The 21,168-nt window shown below is 48.1% G+C and overlaps 1 protein-coding gene across 1 annotated transcript in view; it reads left to right on the forward strand.

Annotated features, from left to right (window-relative positions):
• Nucleotides 1-21,168, forward strand: part of LOC135112730 (plexin-B-like) — a 420,239-nt gene that overhangs the window by 375,985 nt on the left and 23,086 nt on the right. The window contains 5 exon segments of the mRNA XM_064027486.1: nucleotides 5,616-5,888; nucleotides 6,214-6,912; nucleotides 6,914-7,418; nucleotides 9,282-9,424; nucleotides 19,869-20,002. Of these exon segments, the coding sequence (XP_063883556.1) occupies nucleotides 5,616-5,888; nucleotides 6,214-6,912; nucleotides 6,914-7,418; nucleotides 9,282-9,424; nucleotides 19,869-20,002 (1,754 nt within the window).

Below are 21,168 nucleotides of genomic sequence, written 5' to 3' on the forward strand. Positions count from 1 at the left end.
GTGTGGTCCTCCCTCTAACTCCCTCCAGCTCCCTGTCACCGCAGCGCCTCACTCCCAGTTGTCTCCGCCACTCCCATCACTCCCTTACTCCGCACTCTTTGCTTCTCCATTAGACCAAACCTTCCTCGTCTCCACTCTTAACTTTGGTCGTCTTCCTAGTGCCTCTGCTGCCTCTTGCCAAGGTCTTTTCTTTTCTCTTCACCAGATTCTCAGCTCTCAGTCTCGTCTCCCTGTTTCTGTTACTTGTCTTTCATCTTTTCCTGTTTCTGTTGCCTCTTGCTTTTGTCTTTTCTTCTCTTCACCAGAATCTGAACTCTCAGTCCTCGTTTCTCTGTTTCTGCTATTTCTTTTTTTTACCTCTCCTTGTCATCTCCCTGTTCCTATACACTTCCTCTTCTTCATCTCTTCCAATCTCGTCTTCCTGTTTCTGCTTTTTTTTTTTTTTTACCCCTCCCTTTCATTTCCCTGTTTTTCTTTTCCCTCTTCCTCCTCTCCTTGTCGTTTCCCTATTTATCTTACCTCTCTTTAACCTTTCCTTGTCTTTCATTGCCCAAATCATCCCTGTGTCCTGTCTTACTCTTCAAAACCGTCAGTCTTATCCATCCTACTCATCTCCTGTCTCTCTGTCTCTGTGCACGTCTCTGCCTCATCCGTCTCGTCTCTGTGTAGTTTTAGTAACCTGAATTCTCTTCTACTCTGCTTGGCTCTTTAAAATCTTCATTCTTACCCTTCCTACTCGTCTCTTATCGCTGTCTCTGTGCACGTCTCTCTCTCATCTGTCTCGTCACTGCGTAGCCTCAGGAGCCTCGGGACTCTCTCAGGGCCGCGGTGGTCAAGGCGTGCATAATTCCACGGCCCGTTGTGGCTTGGCACCTTCTGAGAGGTTTTTCCACACTGCCTTAATATGGGAGGCGCGGTGCCATCTCCCACACCTTCCCCCTGGCGTGCGAATCCTCCTGCCACAAGTCTCCACGTCATCTCCACTACGTGAGGCGCTTACAATCCTTTTATGCTTCTCCTCCTCCTGCTTTGCTTGTTTCCTTCATTTGTTCTTTCGTTTCGTTTCGTTCTGCTTGTGCTTTGTCTTCTTCTCTCTTCCTTCTCTTCCTTCTCATGTTTCTTTGTTTCCTTTGATCTTATTTGTGTTTCCTTTTTTTTCTCTCTCCATTCTCTTCCCTCCACGTCACCTCCACTTTATTCTTTCTTCTTACTTCTCATTTTCTCCCATATTCTTCCCACTTTTTTGCGCTTCTCTTTTCTCTCTTCCTTCTCTTCCTCCATGTCATCACGCCACTCCATCTTCCCGTGGCATCCTCCTTTCCTACTTGCTCTTCTTTCGCTCGTTTCCTCTTCCTTGTGCTTTCTCTTTCCCTCATCCTTCTCCGTCACTTCGGTCCAGTACCTAAGTCATTAACCTGTATAAACTCTCACCCCTCTTACCTGCATACTCTTCCGTTCGCGTCATAGGAACATAAGGGAAGGTGCAAGAATCCTTAAGCCTACATGTGGCAGTCCCTGAACGACACAGCGTCTTCATCTCCACCTCGATCCCTCCGGCACCTCGCCACTGCATCCAAACACGTCCCGTCACGTTTTCCCTTAGGAGTCTCACACCCTGCCGTCCCATGACCCTTCAGGAGTGTCCCCATGAAACCTTTCCTTTATCTAACTCAACGAACCGCCCACTCACCACCCCACTTCATGTCTTCTACTCTTCCTTCTCCTCCTCCTCCTCCTCTTCCCCGGGAAGTATCACTCACGCCCTGTCGACCCCGAGAGAGACCTTCATATTGGAAATTACAGAGGCGGAAAGTGTTATAGTGTGCGTTGAGGGGCGGGAGGGGCGGGAGGGGTACTGGCGGAGGCGACTTCCCGCTAATGATGATTGCTGCGACTCTCCTGCTGGCTCCGGAGGGCTCGTGGCGGGGAGAGGGGAAGGGGGGGGGTAAGGAGTAGTGCTGCGAATTACCATGGTTCCTTGTGGTATTAAGTGCTGGGAAGGGTTTGGGCCTTTTGGGAATCGGGGGTAGGCGTATATATAGATCTCTCTCTCTCTCTCTCTCTCTCTCTCTCTCTCTCTCTCTCTCTCTCTCTCTCTCTCTCTCTCTCTCTCTCTCTCTCTCTCTCTCTCTCTCTCTCTCTCTTTCCTGGAAGATGTGGAGCGTGAATGAAGAGGAATTATATATGACTTTACTGTCGATTTATTTTTAGCCCCTCTCTTGTTATTGTTTTGGCTGCGTGGGGGGTTGAAGTTTAAGTGTATGTGTGCGTGTGTGTGTGTGTGAGAGAGAGAGAGAGAGAGAGAGAGAGAGAGAGAGAGAGAGAGAGAGAGAGAGAGAGAGAGAGAGAGAGAGAGAGAGAGAGAGAGATACGTAGTAGGCAGACAAATGTGAGTGCTTGAGAGAGAGAGAGAGAGAGAGAGAGAGAGAGAGAGAGAGAGAGAGAGAGATTTATCAAACCATCATCTGTAAGAGCCAGAGGATGAAAAATGACATTCGCTGAGGGAAGAAGAGGAAGAGGAGGAGGAGGAGGAGGTAGAAGAGGAGGAAGAGGAGGAGAAACAATCTGCTTCTACACAACTTCAGCTCCTCTTAAAGATTCCTTACCGCATCTTTTGTTTTCCTTCACCAACATGCTCTTAGATATGCGTTTGTGTGGCCTTGGGTGATGGGAGGAGGAGGAGGAGGAGAAAGAAACCAGCAAAGAAAAAGATGAGAAATAAAATAAATAGATGCTGTGTAAACGAAGAGGAAAGAAATAATAAGCAGTAAGAGGAAAAGCGAGATATAAAAATGAAAAGTAGGAAGAGGAGAAGGAGGAGGAAAAGGAAGAAAGAGTTGGAGGAGGAAAATAACAAGTACAAGAACTGGAACAGAGAAACAAAAGGTGAAAAAGGGAAAAGAGGACGAGAGGAAGAGGAGATGGAAGTGGAAAGCTGCTGTTACTCCTCCTCCCTTAATGGCACCGTAACTCAACGCCAACGCGAGGCCGAGGAGAGGAAATAAGAGGACAGATGCAAAGTGTGCTAGATTTTCCTTCTCGTCTGTCCTCGTCACCGGAAAGGCCTCTAAAATGTCGCCAATACCTGTAGCTCATCAAGTACAGGTGAGAGACAGACAGACAGACAGACAGACAGACGGACTTGTAGATGAATAGAATTAGACAGATAGATAAAGAAACAGACAGACAGAGACAAACGCACAGACAGATAGAGACATACTGAGAGAGAGAGAGAGAGAGAGAGAGAGAGAGGAGACACACACACACTGATAGATATGCAAACAGACAGACAGAGACAGACAGAGAGAGAAGCACACACACACACACACACACACACATACAAAGACAGACAGACAGACAGAGACACACACAGACAGACAGACACAGACAGAAGTTCCTCTATAGTTGATAAACTTCCACAATCCTCTTTTTCTTCTCCTCTTTTTTTTTTTCCCCCCTCCTTTCTATCATCGTCAAAAGTGAGGGAAGGAAGGAGGGAGGGAGAGAGGGAAGGGGAGTGTCTTTGGACGGGGGCGTGGTGGGAAGGAGCAGGTGAGGGACCGAGGGAGGGAAAAAAAGAAAAATGGGTCCCCCGCCGCGTTTTCTTTGTGACGAAAATGGTCTATTTATGAGTAACACGAAGCCAGTCATTGTAGGAAACTTGTGTGCGTTATTATTTTCTCCTTGTAATCATTTCCCGTTTACTTTGTGCGAGTGGGGTTTTTCATTATATTTTTGCCAGGCACGGTAAAGAAAATGTGGTTGTAATGTTGAGGGTTTTGTCTTTTTTTTTTTTTTTTTTCTGTTCGCTTCTGTGGGATTTTCGTGTTTTCAAATTATTCACCTGGTTAAGAGAGACGTATGTAAGTGTTGTTGTATTGTTTTCATTCTTTTTTTTCCTCTCACTTTCTTTCGTTCTGTTTCATCCAATACCGTGCTCTGCTAAACTACGCAATTGCAACACAGAACTAACGAGTGGAATAAAAGAAACGGTAGATGTTGTTGTAGAGATTATCGTTGATAAACAGATGTGCTTAGTGGAAATATTTGAATAGTTTGCAAGGATGAAGGACATAAGTACCAAAGACTACATAAGTCTTAAGGAACACGTGGATGAGGGCGAAAATGTAACTTCCTTTAATCACCACGTCCCTGAAATGCCCTAAAAATTGACGAAGGGTATTGTTTAAATGTAATTATCCCCAGTTCTTTTAAAATATATGTGAAATAATGATTGAATTTCCTTCAGTTCCACGCTACAAATGTCATGACCTCCTTCTCCTCCTCCTCCTCCTCCTCTTGTCATATCACCTCTTACATTAATTTCACCGTAGTTTTATTTATTTATTTATTATTATTTTTTTTTTTTTGCAAGAACAACCATTGCTAATAATGAAAAATTACAATAAAAAGAAAAAAAAGTTCCTTCTCTTCTTTTCTCTCCTCCTCCTCCTCCTTTCTGCTGACGGGTTCCCCCCTTGCACCAAGAGCGCCACTGAAAGGCTGACGAAACCATTGCCTGTTATCCACTCACGCCTCCACGTCAGCCCTGCTCAGCCAACCCCTTGAGGAAGTGCTGGGAGAGTCTGGGGGTTATTTATCTTGCCCGCCGCTGGAGGGAGTGAGAGGGGCGGTGAGAGGAGCAAGGGGCGGGGAGAGAAGCAGTGGGGGAGGTGGTGGTAGGTTTGTATCTGATTACTTAGAGGAAATTGATTTGATGAGAGTAGTGATGGGAAGTGTTAGGGTTGTGTTCAGGTGACCCCCGTGAGCTCCCCCCACTCTCTCTCTCTCCTCTCTCTCTCTCTCTCTCTCTCTCTCTCTCTCTCTCTCTCTCTCTGCGGGGCTTAATTGCTGGTATCACAGGAGGTTGTCTCTCATCCGTCACCCTCAAGTGTATCAAAGATCTCATCTCACTCCCATTGTTCTGCGCCACCTCCTCCCCAACCCCGCCCCGGCTCGGCCCGCCGCCCCCCGCCAGCCCAGCCTCCATTCCCATTCCCGCCGGCGTAATTCCAGGTGTCGGGGGCGCGGGAACGAAGCCAGGTGACACGAATACCGATGATGACGTATGGAAGCCCTTCGTGATTGGTCCATTTGTTTTGTCTACAGCCCGTGATGGTTGCCGCGTCAGGAATACACACGATGACGCATGGGCCGCCCTTGCGAGTTGATTGGTTCGCCGGGTTTTTGCCCAGCCAATAGGAAACCTGCTGCCCGGAACACAGACGATGACGCAACGAAAAGCAATCTAGTGTTCTTACGCCATCTGTCAAGCCTTTGAGTGATGGAGCCTCGGGGGTGGGTGGGGGAGGCAGAGGCACGCTGGACGGCTCCTGGAAAATGCTGAAGAAGGGATGTTGGAGGATGGGGAAAAAGGGAAACCAGACATTTCATATTTTCAAGTGTCGGAGGAACATGCCAGGGAGGGAAGCAAACACTGGTGGTGGTGGTGAGGGAAGCTGTGCGTCTGGCGAGAACAAGCGTGGTTGGGGTGTTTGGGCGAGAGGGTGCTGGTGTGGGCGTCGCGACATCCTGCTGGTCTCTCTCACCATCATGAATGCAATTATTTTCTCTGTGACCCTGACAGCTAACCTTCCGTCTCTCCTTTGTTGCAGATCCAGCCGCTGGCAGGACCGCTGGAGGGCGGCACAATGGTCACCATCGAGGGCAGCAACCTGGGCCTGCGGGAGGAGGACGTGAAGAACAACGTGTTCATCGGGGACGTGCCCTGCCATGTCCATGACTACCGCGTGTCCGTCAAGATCACGTGCCTCACGGGCCCAGCGCCCCTCACCCACGGGACACACAGCGGCAGTGACTTGCAGTTCCCCGTCAGGGTCACCACGCCCGCCGGCACCACGCGCTCCACCGTCAAGTTCACCTACACCGTGAGTGCGCTCCCCTTTGTGATCAGAATATTGGTTTGATAGTTTTTTTTTAAGGTTGAACTAAAAGTATTTGCAACACTATTGGACGTAAGAGATACGTTGAATTTTGACTTTCTGGTATTAGATCAAATGTCATTAACCATTTTATTGTTTCCGCATTGCCAGCTCAGTATTGTCCCCTGTATTTCATTATCCCTTCCTTGTCAGTCCTCAGATTGCCAAATACCACATAGTGTCAGCAGTCCTCATTATCATTCACTAATACTACTGTTAATTTCCCTACAGAAGCACTGTCTAGCCTCACTCCTGTGTCTTTCCCCCACAGAACGTGAGCGTGACGGGCGTGTGGCCAACGCGCGGGCCGGTGTCTGGCGGCACGGTGCTCTCCATCAGCGGCCGCTTCCTCAACGTGGGCTCCCACGTGTCGGCGGAGCTGGACGACCTGCCGTGTGTCGTCAACAAGACGCAGTCGTCGTCGCACCGCCTGGTGTGCGTCACCTCGCGGGCGTCGGGGTCATGGGAGGGCGGCAAGGAGGGCGAGGGGCTGCCGGCCACGGTGCGGATGCTCACCGTGATGGTGGATGGCGCGCGCCGCTCCCTTGCCTCGCCCTTTGTCTTCACGCCTGATCCCAGAGTGCTCGAGCTCAAGCCGCTGCGGAGTCCCTGGAGCGGCGGCCGCCTCGTCACCGTCCACGGCACTCATCTGGACGCCATTCAGGCTCCACGCATCACAGTCAATCTGTTTGAGCGTGTCCTCAACTCCTCCGCCTGTCGCGTTCTCAGTGCTGACCAGATGGAGTGCCCCTCGCCGCCCCTTGACCGCGATGCCGTGCTGGCCATCCTGGAGGCGCAGGACAACCTGCGTCGCCGCCGAAGGAGTCGAAGCAGGAGATCTCACAAGATCCAGCGCTCGCCGCGGAGACGCGACCACGAGGGGGATGAGGTGGCCGTGGACGTGGGCTTCCTGATGGACGGCGTGGTGTCGGTGATGCACCTGCGCCAGCACTTCCCCAACGTGCGCTCCCCGCCTCACCTACCTGCCGGACCCCGTGTATTACACCTTCCCGCACGGCGTCAAGCTGTACAAGGGTGACACGCTGGTGGTGGAGGGCGAGCACATCAACGACGCCGCCGATGAGAGTGACGTGCGGGTGACAATCGGCACTGCCATCTGCAACGTGACCTCCTTGGCCATGACGCAGCTGGTGTGCACGCCCCCGGAGCTGCAGCCCGAGCCCACTGACGAGCGCGGCTTGTACACCCCCGAGCAGTTGCCCTTGGTGGTGGTGCACGTGGGTCAGTACCTGCGCTTCCCCCTGGGAGTCCTGCGCTACGAGCGCCACAGGCGCTTCCCCCTCACCCCGGAAGGCATCGCGGGCCTGGCCGGCGGCGCCCTCTTCCTGGTGCTGGCGTCCTTCGTGGTGCTGGCCGTATACCGCCGCAAGTCCTCGCAGGCGGAGCGGGTGTACAAGCTGATGCAGCTGCAGATGGACAGCCTGGAGAGTCACGTGCGCACCGAGTGTAAGCAAGGTGAGTGGTCCTCCTCTGTGGCGGGGTAAGTGGACAGGTGTGGAGCGGCGGTCTCCGAGGTGTGAGGGGCGTAGTAAACCGACAGCAGAGTGAGTGTATCAGGAGTGTATCAGCGCGCCCGCCCCTTGGTTGCACCACGGGCTTATATTGCGACACGAGACGGAGACGGAGGCATGACTGTCCCCCCGCCACTGCCCGCCCACCCGCCCACCCACCCACTGCTAATTGGGGGTTGTGTCAACACGCCCGTTAAAGTAACCCGTCGCCGCCCCTGTGCCTCGCACGCACCTGAGTGGGACGTCCTGTTTTATGCGTGATGGACGGCGTGTGGACGGGAAGGGGGGGGTAGGAAGCGGCACAGAGAGGGAGGCGGAGGAGGTGCTGGTGAAGGAGGTGGAGACAGTGATAGTGGTGGTGGTGGTGGTGGTGGTGGTGGAGGAGGTCAGTGTTGTCTTGGTCAACAGTTTCGCTCCACCAATTATCCCTCTGAGACCGGGCACAGCTGTGGGGGGCGGGGTGATTGCAGGCTGCGAGGAGGAGCGAGTTGCTAATAGAAGACATTAACGCGTCGCTCTGAGGGGCCGAAGGTCACTCGTTGTGGTGTGGAGGAGCCAGGGAGCGAGGCAGTGACAGCGACTACCAGCGAGAAAGCACGTTATCTACCGAGAGAGAGAGAGAGAGAGAGAGAGAGAGAGAGAGAGATTAATGACTTAACACGGGTCAGATTCAGAGATACTTACAACAAGGGAGAGCCAGTTGGGTACAGGTGGTCATCAGGGTCCATCGCGAGACGGCGGCGCTCAGCTTGATGGTTGAGATTCACTTTGCAAGATTCACTTTGTTCCCTGCGTGGCTTTGAATCGGCGGCACAAACGAGGCGGCGGTGGCGGTGGTGGCGGTGGCGGGTCTCGGCGCCGCCACCACGCCAGGGTTATTGTCCTCCCTTTGAAATACTGCCGACACGATGGTGACTTTTTTTTCCTATATTTTATGCCCATGATGTATTAGAGTACCCGATCTTCCCCCCCGACTCCCCCAAACACCCCCCCTCATCCCATCTCCCCGGACATCCCACCCCCCCCCTCCACCGTCCGCACATTCTGCATCCCCTCTTCCCTCCCATTCTTCCTCCTCCTCCTCCTCCTCCTTCCCGCTCTTTCATATTCCTCCAGCTCCTCCCTACACCCTGCATCCTTCCTTTCCCTCACCTCCATCTCCTCCCTCGTTACTCCCCCTTGTTCCTCCAATCCCTCCCTGCACACTCCATCCCTTCTTTCCCTCCTATACCTATTCCTCCAAACCCTTCCCTCGTTTGTCGCCCATACCCCCTCCCCCTCACCCTCTTCCCCCTCTCGGTGTCCGTAAAGATAAACGACGATATTGTAATTTGCTCATCATTTGTTTATCTCGTTTTTATTTAGTATTATTTGAACTAACCAATGGTATTCAGATTTGCGGGGGGGGGGGGGCGGGGCTGTCTCTTGTTTTGTTTATGTGTGTGTTTGTTTTAAGTTGTTAGTTAGTGCATGTGTCCCTGGTTGTATATTGTTTCTTGTTTTCTTTTTTTTTCTTTTGTATGTTCTCTTCTCTTGCTTTTTGTACATCTCTCTTTCCTTTTCTCCTCCTCCTCCTCCTCCTCCTTTCTCAGTGTTTTCTCGCTTTCTTCCACTCCTTTTCTTCCTAGGTTACTTTTCTTACTCCTCTCCCCTCTCCCCCTCTCCACCTTATACTCTCACACTCCTTTTCTCCTACACTAATCTTAACTCCACCTCCCACACTAGCTTTCTTGACACTTTCCCTCTCCCTCTTCCTCTCCTTCTCCTTCTTCTCCCTCTCAATCCTTTCACCGCCTCTCCTTTCCAGCCTTCGCTGAGCTCCAAACGGACATGACAGACCTGACGGCGGACCTGGAGTCTTCCGGCATCCCCACCCTGGACCACCGCACCTACGTGATGAAGGTGTTCTTCCCCGGCGTGGCGGACCATCCCATCCTGCAGGACCCCAAGGTGAGTGGCAGTTCTTGAGAAGTACTTGTGTTTGGTATCCTTTGTCGTTTAGGTTTGATGGTGTTGGCTGTTTTGTCTTAGTCTTGTAAGTTCTAATTTTTTTTTTTTTTTTTTGTGTGTGTTTCTTGGTGTTTGAGAAAGAAACCCGCTCTTATGCTTCACTGTTCGTCCTTTCTCGCCAAAATTCAGTCTCTTTTTCCTGTCTTACTTTTTTATTATATTTCGTGACTAAGATAAGAAGTAAAAGGAGTAAGTAAGACAGTTTGCCGGTCATGCCCTCCACTTTTTACTGTCTTTCTTGCCCGCTTATAAACTCAATGTCCATTTTTCTCATATCCCTCATTTCCTTTTCACTATACAGGTTAACGTGTCTCGCTTTCCCCTCCTCCATCACCTCCTCTCCCTCCTCCCAGGTCTTCTGCTGTTTGTTCTTCCTTTATCTTTATTTGTGTTACTTCCTCCTCCTCTTATCATCTTCACCTGCCCTCATAATGCCTTCACTTATCCCCGCACCTTATACTCCTTCACTTCCTCTCATGATGCAGTTTAGTATACCCTTCCTAACCCTTCTCCTCGTCTTCCTCATCCTCCCTCATAACCCACAGCTGTTCCCCTCACCTTTACGCATCCTTGCACCTCGTACCTTCACTCCCTCCTCATCATCATCTTCATCCTCTCTCATAACCCACAGCTGTTCCTCTCACCTTCACTCATCCCTCTCCTCATACCTTTACCCCATCTCCCTAATCCTCATCTTTTTCATTCTCTCATAACACACACCTGTTCTCTTCACCTTCACTCCCTCACCTGGCCAGTCTCATAGTGCGTGCATCAACAAGCCCCACAGGAATAGATAACCCCAATCTCCCTCTAGCGGATTAAGCGTCTCTTTCTTAGCCCTTTGTTCTGTCACCCTTCTGTGTCTCCTAAATGCGAGCGAGAGATTTAACTGCATAGAAAAAATAACAGAAGTGAAAGAGGACATTGAGGGTGGAGGAGGGAGGGAGGGATGAGGGTGGAGAGGGAGATGAGTTGAGAGTGGATGATAGAGGGAGACGAGAGGAGATGGAATGAGGAAAGTGACGAGTTAGGAGACAAAACCAGAGAGAGAGAGAGAGAGAGAGAGAGAGAGAGAGAGAGAGAGAGAGAGAGAGAGAGAGAGAGAGAGAGAGAGAGAGAATAAAGGTGACATTAAACTAAGAGTAGGGGTAGATGAGGGTGATGGGGGAGGCTGCAGGGACATAGAGGGTGAGTCTAGGGGTGTGCGAGGGGGTTGCATTGGGGAGAAGGGGGAGAGGGGGACAATGGCAGGGGCGCGAGGAATCTCCTGCAGCATCCATCATGGTGAACCCCAGATTAAAACTACGCCATTAGTCAGAGGTGGTGGGGCAGGGAGGGAGATGGAGAGAGAGAGAGAGAGAGAGGGAGGGAGGGAGGGAAAAGGGGGGGAGAAAGGGGAGACATGCATATTCAGGGACTGCTGGAGGGAGGGGAAGGGAGAGAGAGAGAGAGGGGGGGGGAGGGGAGTTAGCAATCCAGAAATGTAGAACTGGGGATTATGTGATGATGAACGTGGTGGTGGTGGTTGTGGTGGTGGTGGTGGTGGTGGTGGTGGTGGTGGTAGTGGTAGTGAGGGGGGACGGTGATAGTGGTGGTGGTAGTGGAAGGAGGAGGAAGGAATGGGATGTTTTGGTCTTCAAAAAAAAAAGACTGGGTGTTGGTGGTGGTGGTGGTGGTAGGGGAGGGTAGGATGTTGGTGGAGGGGAAGGAAGGGAAAGGGAGGGAGGGAGGGGGGAATGTTTTGATCTTCAAGGCAAGGGGAAAGTTAGTGCTGAATTCTATATCTTGAGTGATTCACTTTAGTTCCTTTCTTTAACTTCTTACGTGTTTTCTTTCTGGCTCCTAACGCTAGAATTTTAAAAGGACAGGTAGGAGCGAGACGGAAAGTGAAATTAGAGATAAAAGACAGCAGAGAGATTGAGATAAAACAAAGCAAAGAGGAGCAAAGAGGAGATGAAAGAAAGCAAAGAGGTAGAGATAAAAAGAGAGCGAAGAGGTAAAGATAGAAGACAAAGAGGTGAAAATAAAAGAGAGCAGAGAGGTACAGATCTGCTTTGCTTAATCTCCTACGTGCATCTTCATACTCTCAACATTATGAATTACAATACATGGGGAGGAAAGAGACGAGAAGTGGCATTAAGGAAACACGAAGGAGGAAGATTAGAGGAATGAGAGAGAGAAGGCACAACAAATCCTCTTTCCTTAACTTCTTATATGCATCCTCAACTCTTCTTAACATCCTGATAAATTGAAGACGAGACGAGAGAGGATAGAGGGAGGAGATCTAAAGAAACGAAGCAGAGAGAGAGAGAGAGAGAGAGAGAGAGAGAGAGAGAGAGAGAGAGAGAGAGAGAGAGAGAGAGAAAAGAGATGAGAGAATAAGATCGACTTGCAAGGGCAGTCTAGATTTACCCTCGTCAGCGCCTTTGTCAGCGCCTGCAGTGGCTCGAGTCAGCGTACTGCCCTGCACTTTTATTCGCTTCTAATTAACAAGCACGAAAAAAAAAAATATCTATCATGGACGTAAGAGCCGTCTGCGGGGAGGAGTGACAGGCAATGTGTTATCAGTGAGCACTAATGTGGGCCAGAGCTGCCTGACTAGTGGCCGCCCCATGCACGCGAGCCCTGGACGTGCCTGTCACCGCCCCGTGCCTGAGAAGGAGGAGGAAGAGAGGAAGAGGGGAGGAGTGCAGGGGGGGGGGGTCAGTTTAGGTGAGGTACGCGTGGATGTAGGTGGAGCAGACCATTACTGGCTGGGTTATCTTCGACACTCGAGGTGAGAATGAGCAGCCCCGACTAATGCTCTTCCCTGAGTGCCTTCGAGGGGCGATAGCATCCGGGCAGCCCCTCACGACAGACCCTGGGTGGCGCTGGTGGCGGTGGTGGTGGCGGTGGTGGTGGTGGATGCGAGGAATTGACAGCTGTTTTCAGGATAAGTGTGTCGAGAAGAGATAGTTTGATTGGTTAATAGCAATGCCTCTCTGCCTCCCCTGCGTGTCTCCTCTCTTCTCCCTAGCATTGACAGGGAGCCCTCTACCTTCTCCTCTGCCTCTGTCTGCCCTCCTTTCTCCCAACACTGATACGAAGCTCTCTATCTTCCCTTTCTCTTCTTTGCTTGTTCGTCCTTCTCCCCTGCCTCCTCTTTACTCACCTCTCCCCTCTTCTCCCTAACACTGACAGGGAGCTTTCTATCTTCTCCCTTGTCGTCTCTGCATCTCCTCTCTCCTAACACTGAAAGGGAGCTTGCTATCTTCTCCCTTGACTCTGTATCTCCTTCCTTCTTTGAGGACGTGAGAAGGTGAGTGAGATGGGAGAGTGAGATGTAAGAGTGTGGACGCTTAGCAGAGAGTGCAGTTGAAAGAATGATTGAACGTTGGAAGAGGATTAGGAAGAAGTAAAGACAGTTAGTATGAAGAGAGGAGTCAGGGGATAGAGGGGAGGAGGGAAGTGGATTGGGAGCAGGTGGAGACAGTTAGTGTGAGGAGAGAAGTCAGGGGGTGGAGGGGTGGAGGGAGATGAACGAGGTGGAGCTGCGGATGGAGGGAAGTTAATGCCACGTTCATTAATCGTCCCCTGGTTTGCTTTCCACTTAATGTAATAAAACCTCATTTATTTGCCTTTTTTGTGGGAGTGATTGTGCCCCGGAGACCAGCCTATCAGTGTCTGCCTACCGCTCCTGACCACACACACACACACACACACACACACACACGGTCCAGGCACTTTTCCCCCATTTACGATATCCGCTTCCTCCTGAGAACCCAAACCACATACCCACCCCATCCCCTTATCGCCAAGACACCCACGCCCATAACCCACACCCACAACCCACGCCCACAAGCCACTTTCCTTCCACAATCATAACTCCACTGACCACCATACCACACACACACACACACACACACACACACACACACACACACACACACACACACACACACACACACACACACACACACACACACACACACACACACACACACACACACACACACACACACACACACACACACACACACGCCTGTCTCTTAGCTCATAGACACACCCACACTTTCCTCCTCCCAAGGCCTCATTACCTCACGCCCACACGCCCATAGTGGAAGACGGAGAGAAGACAGAGCAGGGATGTGGAGGGAGGGACTTGGGGGTGTGGGGGGTGTAGTTAACGAGGGCCCTATCTTAGAGCTACACCCAGAATCCATTTGGCGGGTGATAGCGCAGGGCGGGTGTCAGAGGCGGCGTGAATGCAAGCGAAGGCTGAGAGAAGGAGAGCTTGTGTCGCATCTGTCAACGCCCTTCCTTTGGACACTTGGGTTGATGATTTTAGGCTCTTAAGGATTGTTTTTGGAAGGCCACGAATTAATTGTTAGGTTCTCTTTGTCTGGGGCACTTGTATTTAATATTTAGGCTCTTATAGACAATTTTCAAAGGTCACATAAATTATTCGTTGGGTTCTCGGTTTCATTTTCTTTGTGAGAGTTGTTTTAAATATTTTAGGCTCAAACGGATTATTTTCAAAGACCACGGACGGTTATACGAGTTCTCTTTGTCTCGTTTCTCTCGTTCTAAGGAACACTTGTATTTCAGGATCTCAAAGGCTATTTTCAAAGGCCACATAGATGATTTGTCGAGTTCCCTTCGTCTCATCTTCTTTGGGACACAAACAATTTGACTCAAAAGTTATTTTCAAAGGTCATGGAGGTAATTAGTTGGTTTCAGTTTTTTCTCTTTTTCTTTTCCTACTGATGGTACAGAATCCTTGTTAAATTATCATTTATATCATGAAATGCCTGCAAACCCTAATAACTTCGACTATAGTGTGTGTGTGAAGTAATGCTTGCCTGTTGTTGAAACGGAAACGCTGTTAAACTATCACTAAAATTATAAAAACACTACAGAAAACACCAATAACTTCCTCTAAAAACCTGTTTGTTGAAATGAGCTGACATGAGACACCGGAACGTTTGACAACACGACTATTGCATAAACGTAAGGTTAGGAATTGAAATATCTGTGATCTTCTTTAGTTCCTGCTGCATTGTGGAATACTGAACAGAAAACGAGAACAGTTGTCTTAAGTTTAGTTTCATCGATTCATACCCGTTGCTTCTTTTTCCTTTTCTTATCGTTTTATTCTCCCTTAAGGCTCACACATAGTTCCATTATTATTTTTTCCTCTTAGTGAGTGAATGTATAATGCAAGATAGGTGTGGTGGTGGTGGTAGTGGTGGCGGTGGTGGTGGTGGTGGTGGTGGTCTGATGTTTGTGTCTTCTCGTACTCACTTTTTTCCTGTTGTTATCTAGAAGTTCCTTGTTTGTTTGTGTGTGTGTGTGTGTGTGTGTGTGTGTGTGTGTGTGTGTGTGTGTGTGTGTGTGTGTGTGTGTGTGTGTTCTTGTATTCTCCATGTGTCGTTTTGTTCTTCATGTACCCGTTATCTCTCTCTCTCTCTCTCTCTCTCTCTCTCTCTCTCTCTCTCTCTCTCTCTCTCTCTCTCTCTCTCTCTCTCTCTCTCTCTCTCTCTCTCTCTCTCTCTCTCGCCTGGGTTCGAATCGCATGCACGAGGAGACAAGGAAGAGATAAAAGTGTTGACAAATTGATAACGACAGGGACGTTTACAGGCAGCACATTGGATCCTAATGACTCAATGCACTTTAATTGATAAGACAGGAGGGCGTCAGAGGCAATCGAGAGAGAGGGAGAGAGAGGAGAGGAGAGAAGAGGAGTAAAAGGGATAAGGATAATAAGCAGGAAATAGATAGATGGATACGTAGATAGTAAGTGTTTGGGTTAGAGGAGGAGGAAAGGAAGAGGAGGAGGAGGAGGAGGTGATGGTGGTGGAAGAAACGTGTCTGTGAGGGACATTAGAAGATTACTTTTGCCTATTTTGAAGGTACACGCAAGGCTACCCACTTAACCCTCCTCCTCCTCCTCCTCCTCCTCCTCCTCCTCCTCCTCCTCCTCCTCCTCCTCCTCCTCCTCCTCCTCCTCCTCCCCCGCCATCACCCCCGGTCTCATTAGTAGGTGTGACAATGAGTGCAGGTGAGACACGTTCGCTATCGTCTTTTATTAGTATGTTTTGTCTCCTCCTGATGGTCTTTGGTGAGGGTGAGGGTGTGGGGTGGTGCTGGTGGCGGGGTTGTGGTGGTGGTGGTGGTGGTGGTGATGGTGTGGTGGTGAAGGGATAGTTGTGGTGCTGGTAGATGGTAAAGATGGTGTTGGAAAGTATAGCTTGGTTTGTTTTATTGGAAAGTTGTGTATATTATTTTTCTTCTTGGCGAGGTTTGGTGTAATTTGAAAATATGTTACGGGAATGTAGGGTCACGCTATTGAAGTCGATGAATAAGTAAAAAGAAGTGGGTGAATAAATTAATAAAGAAAAAAACGGTGGATGAATGAATAAATACAAAAAAAAAAAGTTGATGAATAGATAAAAAACCAGCATTAAGTAAGTTTTCAAGCAGTGATAAGTGAACATGATGGACATTTTAAGTTATAGAGGGAGAGATTTAACATGGGCACTTTATGGAAAAACAACGGACACTTTCTCTTTTCAGTGTGGAAAAAAATTAATTGACACTTTCTGATTTGTTTTATGGAAGATGGACACTTTGCTATTTGGAAAGAAAACAGACACTTTCTCTCGTCTGTGTCAAATAAAATGTATTATTTTTTTGCCTATGAAAGAAAACGGATAATTTCCCTCGTCACTATAGAAGAAAACGTGTTATTTCTTTTCTGTGTGGAAGGAAACTAACGCTTTTCTCACCTATTTGAAAGAAAACGTATTATTTTTTTATCTGTGAAGGAAAACGGACAAATTATCTCGTCAGTATAGAAGAAATCGTCTTTTTTTTTCCTGTGTGGAAGAAAACAATTTTTTGTCTGTTATTTCTCGGCCAGCGTGGGAAGAAGTACTCAAAACAGGGCCGCAGTAGTCTTGCCTTTAATTTGGTGTACCAGTCTTCCCATTAATGCTGCTGGGGATGCATGCAGGCCGCTCCTCCTCCTACCCATCCCCCTTTCACCTTCCCCTTACCCCCTCCACCCGTCTCTTGATTCCTTTGGGAGGGAGATGGAATTAATTAGTCACACACACACACACACACACACACACACACACACACACACACACACACACACACACACACACACACAGTTGTTACTTGTCCCTCATTCCTTCTTCGTCTCTCATTTTTCATTCTCTCTCTCTCTCTCTCTCTCTCTCTCTCTCTCTCTCTCTCTCTCTCTCTCTCTCTCTCTCTCTCTCTCTCTCTCTCTCTCTCACTCTCTCTCTCCCACCACCACCACCACCACAGCCATCATCACCATCACTATGTCACCTAACCTAACTTATTCCTCCCTTCTCTCTCTCCCACTCCCTCCCTCTCCTTCTCTCCCTCGTACTTAAGACGGTCTGAGTCTGATCACTGAATATTCATAGTCTCTCTTCTTCATAATTTGCTGGCGAGACGAAAACTAGTGGCGTCCTTCTGTCTACGTCAGAGAGAGAGAGAGAGAGAGAGAGAGAGAGAGAGAGAGAGAGAGAGGAGAGAGAGATAAAATATTAATGACATCTGTAATGCGTGTTCGGAGAAGAGACGGAGGAGGACTTCTCTCTCTCTCTCTCTCTCTCTCTCTCTCTCTCTCTCTCTCTCTCTCTCTCTCTCTCTCTCTCTCTCTCTCTGACCATTTCTCCCATTTCTCTCATGAAAATACGCTCATTGTCCCTCTCTCCCTCCCTTTCCCCTCCCTCTATTCTCCCTCTCTCCTCTCCCTTTTCTCCGCACTTCTAGACCATATGGTTCCGAAGGCTTCATAAGGGAGGGAATGAACCAGTGGCAAGAGCCGTACTGGGAGTTTCGAAGCTTCACGAGGCTATAAAGCATTTGAACCACTAAACCTGATCCCTCATGGTTCTTAAGGGCGTGTGTGCGTGTGTAGGACTTGTAGTAGGGATGGTTTGTGTGTGGATGGAGTGGATGGGAGTGGGTGTATGTGGGTGGATGGGTGAGTTATATTTTTCGGGTATTTACGTGTGGGTGTTGATGTGGATGTGGGTGGATGTGGATGTGGGCGGATGGATAAATGGGTATTGTGGGTATACTTGCTTAGTTTTGTTATTCATTATCCTTAATTATCCACTTAAATCGAATTATTCATTATGTATATCTGTCTTTTTTCCTGTCTCTCTTTCTCTCTCTTCTCCCTCTCTCTCCCACTCTCAGTCTACTATATTAATTTTGCATAATTTACACCTACCTCACCGCGGCGAGCCTTGAAGTGTATGTGTGTGTGTGTGTGTGTATATGTGTGTGTGTGTGTGTCAAGAGTGAGGAAAAGTGAAGTACGCGGTGAAGGCTAGAGAGAGAGAGAGAGAGAGAGAGAGAGAGAGAGAGAGAGAGAGAGAGAGAGAGAGAGAGAGAGAGAGAGAGAGAGAGAAACATCAATAATAAGACAGCTGCTGAGAGGGAAAAAAAAAAATAGAAGTAGGAGAGAAGGGAAAAAAATGTGTAGAAAATGATAATGACGGAGGGAGAATGGGAAGGAGAGGGAGTCGAGGGAAGTGATGCGGCGGGAAAGGAAAGAGGGAGAGAATGGAAAGGGAGTGTTGATTGATAATGGAGAATAGAGCTGAGGGAGGAGGAATACAAGGGCAATGGGAAGGGAGGACGAGACGACACATAATGGAAGAAAAGGAAAGGAAAACATGAGTGTGTGCCCGTGAAATTATGGACTGGAAGAATGACTGTGTGTGTGTGTGTGTGTGTGTGTGTGTGTGTGTGTGTGTGTGTGGAGGAGGCAGGGAAGGAAAGTAAGAAGAGCAAGTATATAGAAAAGAAATAATGAGAGACAGAAACAGAAAAGGAAATAGAAAAAGGATAGGAAAGACACACAAACAGAAAAAAAAGACATAGAAAGAAAGAAAGAAAGAAAAAGAAAGAAAAGAATAGGATTGAAACTTGCATTTTCTTTATTCTTTTATTTTTTTACAGCAATCCATACTAGAAATTCAAGTTTTAGAAGTGGAAAATAGGAAAACGTGAATCGGATGAAAGAAAACGAATTATATCTTCAGAGGAAATTAAGAAAAGCCATTTAGTCACAGAAAGGAAAGCATATAATGTGTGTGTGTGTGTGTGTGTGTGTGTGTGTGTGTGTGTGTGTGTGTGTGTCTGAATGGGTGGCGACATGCAACATCCTTAAGTCACTACACACCAGCCATTCTCTGCCAACTGAAGACTCTGAGCGTATGTTGCGTGCGTTGCCTGTGGTCTTGATGTCCAGATAGGAATATGACACCTTCAGGTACTTTATACGAAGACGAGTAACGTGCGAAGTGGACGTGACGATAACAGAAGCACTGAGGACAATAAATAACAATAAATCTAGTAGAAAGTTGCCAGATTCTTCCGACTCGAGAAAAGTTGCTGGAATTCACCACTTAGTTTGAAAAGTATTGCCAGATGCCGCAAGACTCAACGCCTGGAATAAAGAAAACGGGAGAATGTAGCTTATTTTGTACCTTAAAAATAATATGAGAGGAACAGCAGTTTATTTCTGGAGTCCAAATAATAATAGTCCAAGTAATTATAGTCTTATTTCCTATCAAATAATACAACAAGAGCACTATGTATTTTTCAAGTCAAAACAATATGTACTTTTATATTTCCTCTCTCCAAATCACTACTTAGCCCATTACTTCCCCTCCCTAATTCCTCTTCCTCTCCTCCTCCTCCTCCTCCTCCTCTTCCCATCACGCTCCAATCACCTTCAGGGACAAAGGTGCACCAAATACTACAAAGGACGAAGAGCAACAAGTACCTGATAATACAAATAATAACAGCCTATTAATTATAACTTTTGCCAGGTTTCCAAGTGGCATATATGGTATAGTTGGGTACGGATAGGATAGTAGCTTTCTCTCTCTCTCTCTCTCTCTCTCTCTCTCTCTCTCTCTCTCTCTCTCTCTCTCTCTCTCTCTCTCTCTCTCTCTCTCTCTCTCTCTGCAGGAACATTTTAGGTGTCAAAATTAAGCTAAAATTTCTCATTCTTTTTCTTCTTCCTCTCTCTACATATATTTTTACATGTCAAAATTAGTCTAATAATGCTCATCCCTCTTTCTGTATCTCTCTACATTTATTTCAGGCGTCGAACTTAAGCTAATACCCTTTCCGTTCTCGTTTTTCCTATCTACATTTATTTTACATGTCAAACTTATGCTAATACTTCTCATTTCTCTTTTTCTCTCTCTCTACATTTAATTTATCCTTCAGAGTTAACCTAATACTTCTGCCCTTCCCCTCTCACTCTCACACTCTCCCTCTACATAGGTTTAGCCATCAAACTTAACCTAATACCTCTCCCCTTCTCTCCCTCCTGCAGGCGCGCGCCCACGGCCCGAGGACCAACTACGACGTGGCGATGTTGCAGTTTGAGCAGCTGGTGGCAAACAAGCACTTCCTTCTCTCCTTCATCGACACCCTGGAGGCGCAGAAGTCCTTTAACATCAGAGACAAGTGGGTGACCTGAGCCCTTGTGTGTGTGTGTGTGTGTGTGTGTGTGTGTGTGTTAAGGAATCTCGTAATAGGATATTGCTAGTGGTTGTGAGTAAAGGTAGGAATCCGGTCTTGAATGTGATGCTAGTGGTACTCTGTGTGTGTGTGTGTGTGTGTGTGTGTGTGTGTGTGTTTGTTGTCGCGCGTCGGTATCAGGGTGGTGGGACATGTGCAGCGTGGTTTAGATAGTGTGACAATCAGTGTAGCTACAAGAGTGTAACTACGTGGAGTGTGTCGGGAGGAGGAGGAAATAAATCTGAGAAGGGAGAGGAGAGGAAAACAAAAAGGTGTTGCGTTGTCTTCCTTGTCTTGCTTGGTGTTACTCAGGCGAGGAGACGAATGAAAACAGATGTGGATGTCATAATGAACGGGGCGCCAAGTTACAGGAATGTGTCTTTGGTGATGGCAGTGATAGTGATGTGTTTTGGAATTTGAGTCAGCTTGAAGCAATGTGCGCAGTGTTGCAGTGAATGTGTATTGTAAGATTGCAGGAGTGTAGCTAAGTATACTAACCAATTTTACTGCTATGGTATCCTTTAGTTAACATTGAGATCGCTGTAATAGATTTTTTTGGATAGACAAAGAAAATAAAAAAGAAAATGGAGTTAATTTCATCTTGGCTAAGCTACAGAAGTACGAGTTAAGAGACTGTAGTACAAAAAAAATCTATATATAGGAAAGATTGACCACCAGTGAAAGAATTAAGGTTAGGTTAGACACGGAGCCAAGTGAGGATTTTACTGGTTCTTTATGATGAATGTGATGAATGTTACTGAGGAATGTTATTTATCACGGCGCGGCACAGCCTGGAATGTTTCGGTGGAGGTGGAGGTGAGGGATGAATGTGTGGCGATGGAACTGCAGATAAAGAGATGAGAGGAGAGACAAAATAAGCTTCAGATGCAGTGTGGTAGTGGAGGAGCGTGACGGAGGTGGAGGAATGTATTAATGGAAGAGATGAAGGATGGGTGGTAGAGAAAGAGATGGAGATGAAAAGGAGATTATAGACGAAGTAAGGTTCTGGTGAAGTGTAGAAGTGGAGGGATGTAGTAATGAAAGAAGATGTGAAGGATGAGTGTGGAAGGGAAAGATGTGAAGGTAAAAGGAAGATAAGAGACAAAATTAAG

This window comes from Scylla paramamosain, chromosome 24 (assembly GCF_035594125.1).
Source record: "Scylla paramamosain isolate STU-SP2022 chromosome 24, ASM3559412v1, whole genome shotgun sequence".
NCBI classification, from domain to species: Eukaryota; Metazoa; Arthropoda; class Malacostraca; order Decapoda; family Portunidae; genus Scylla; species Scylla paramamosain.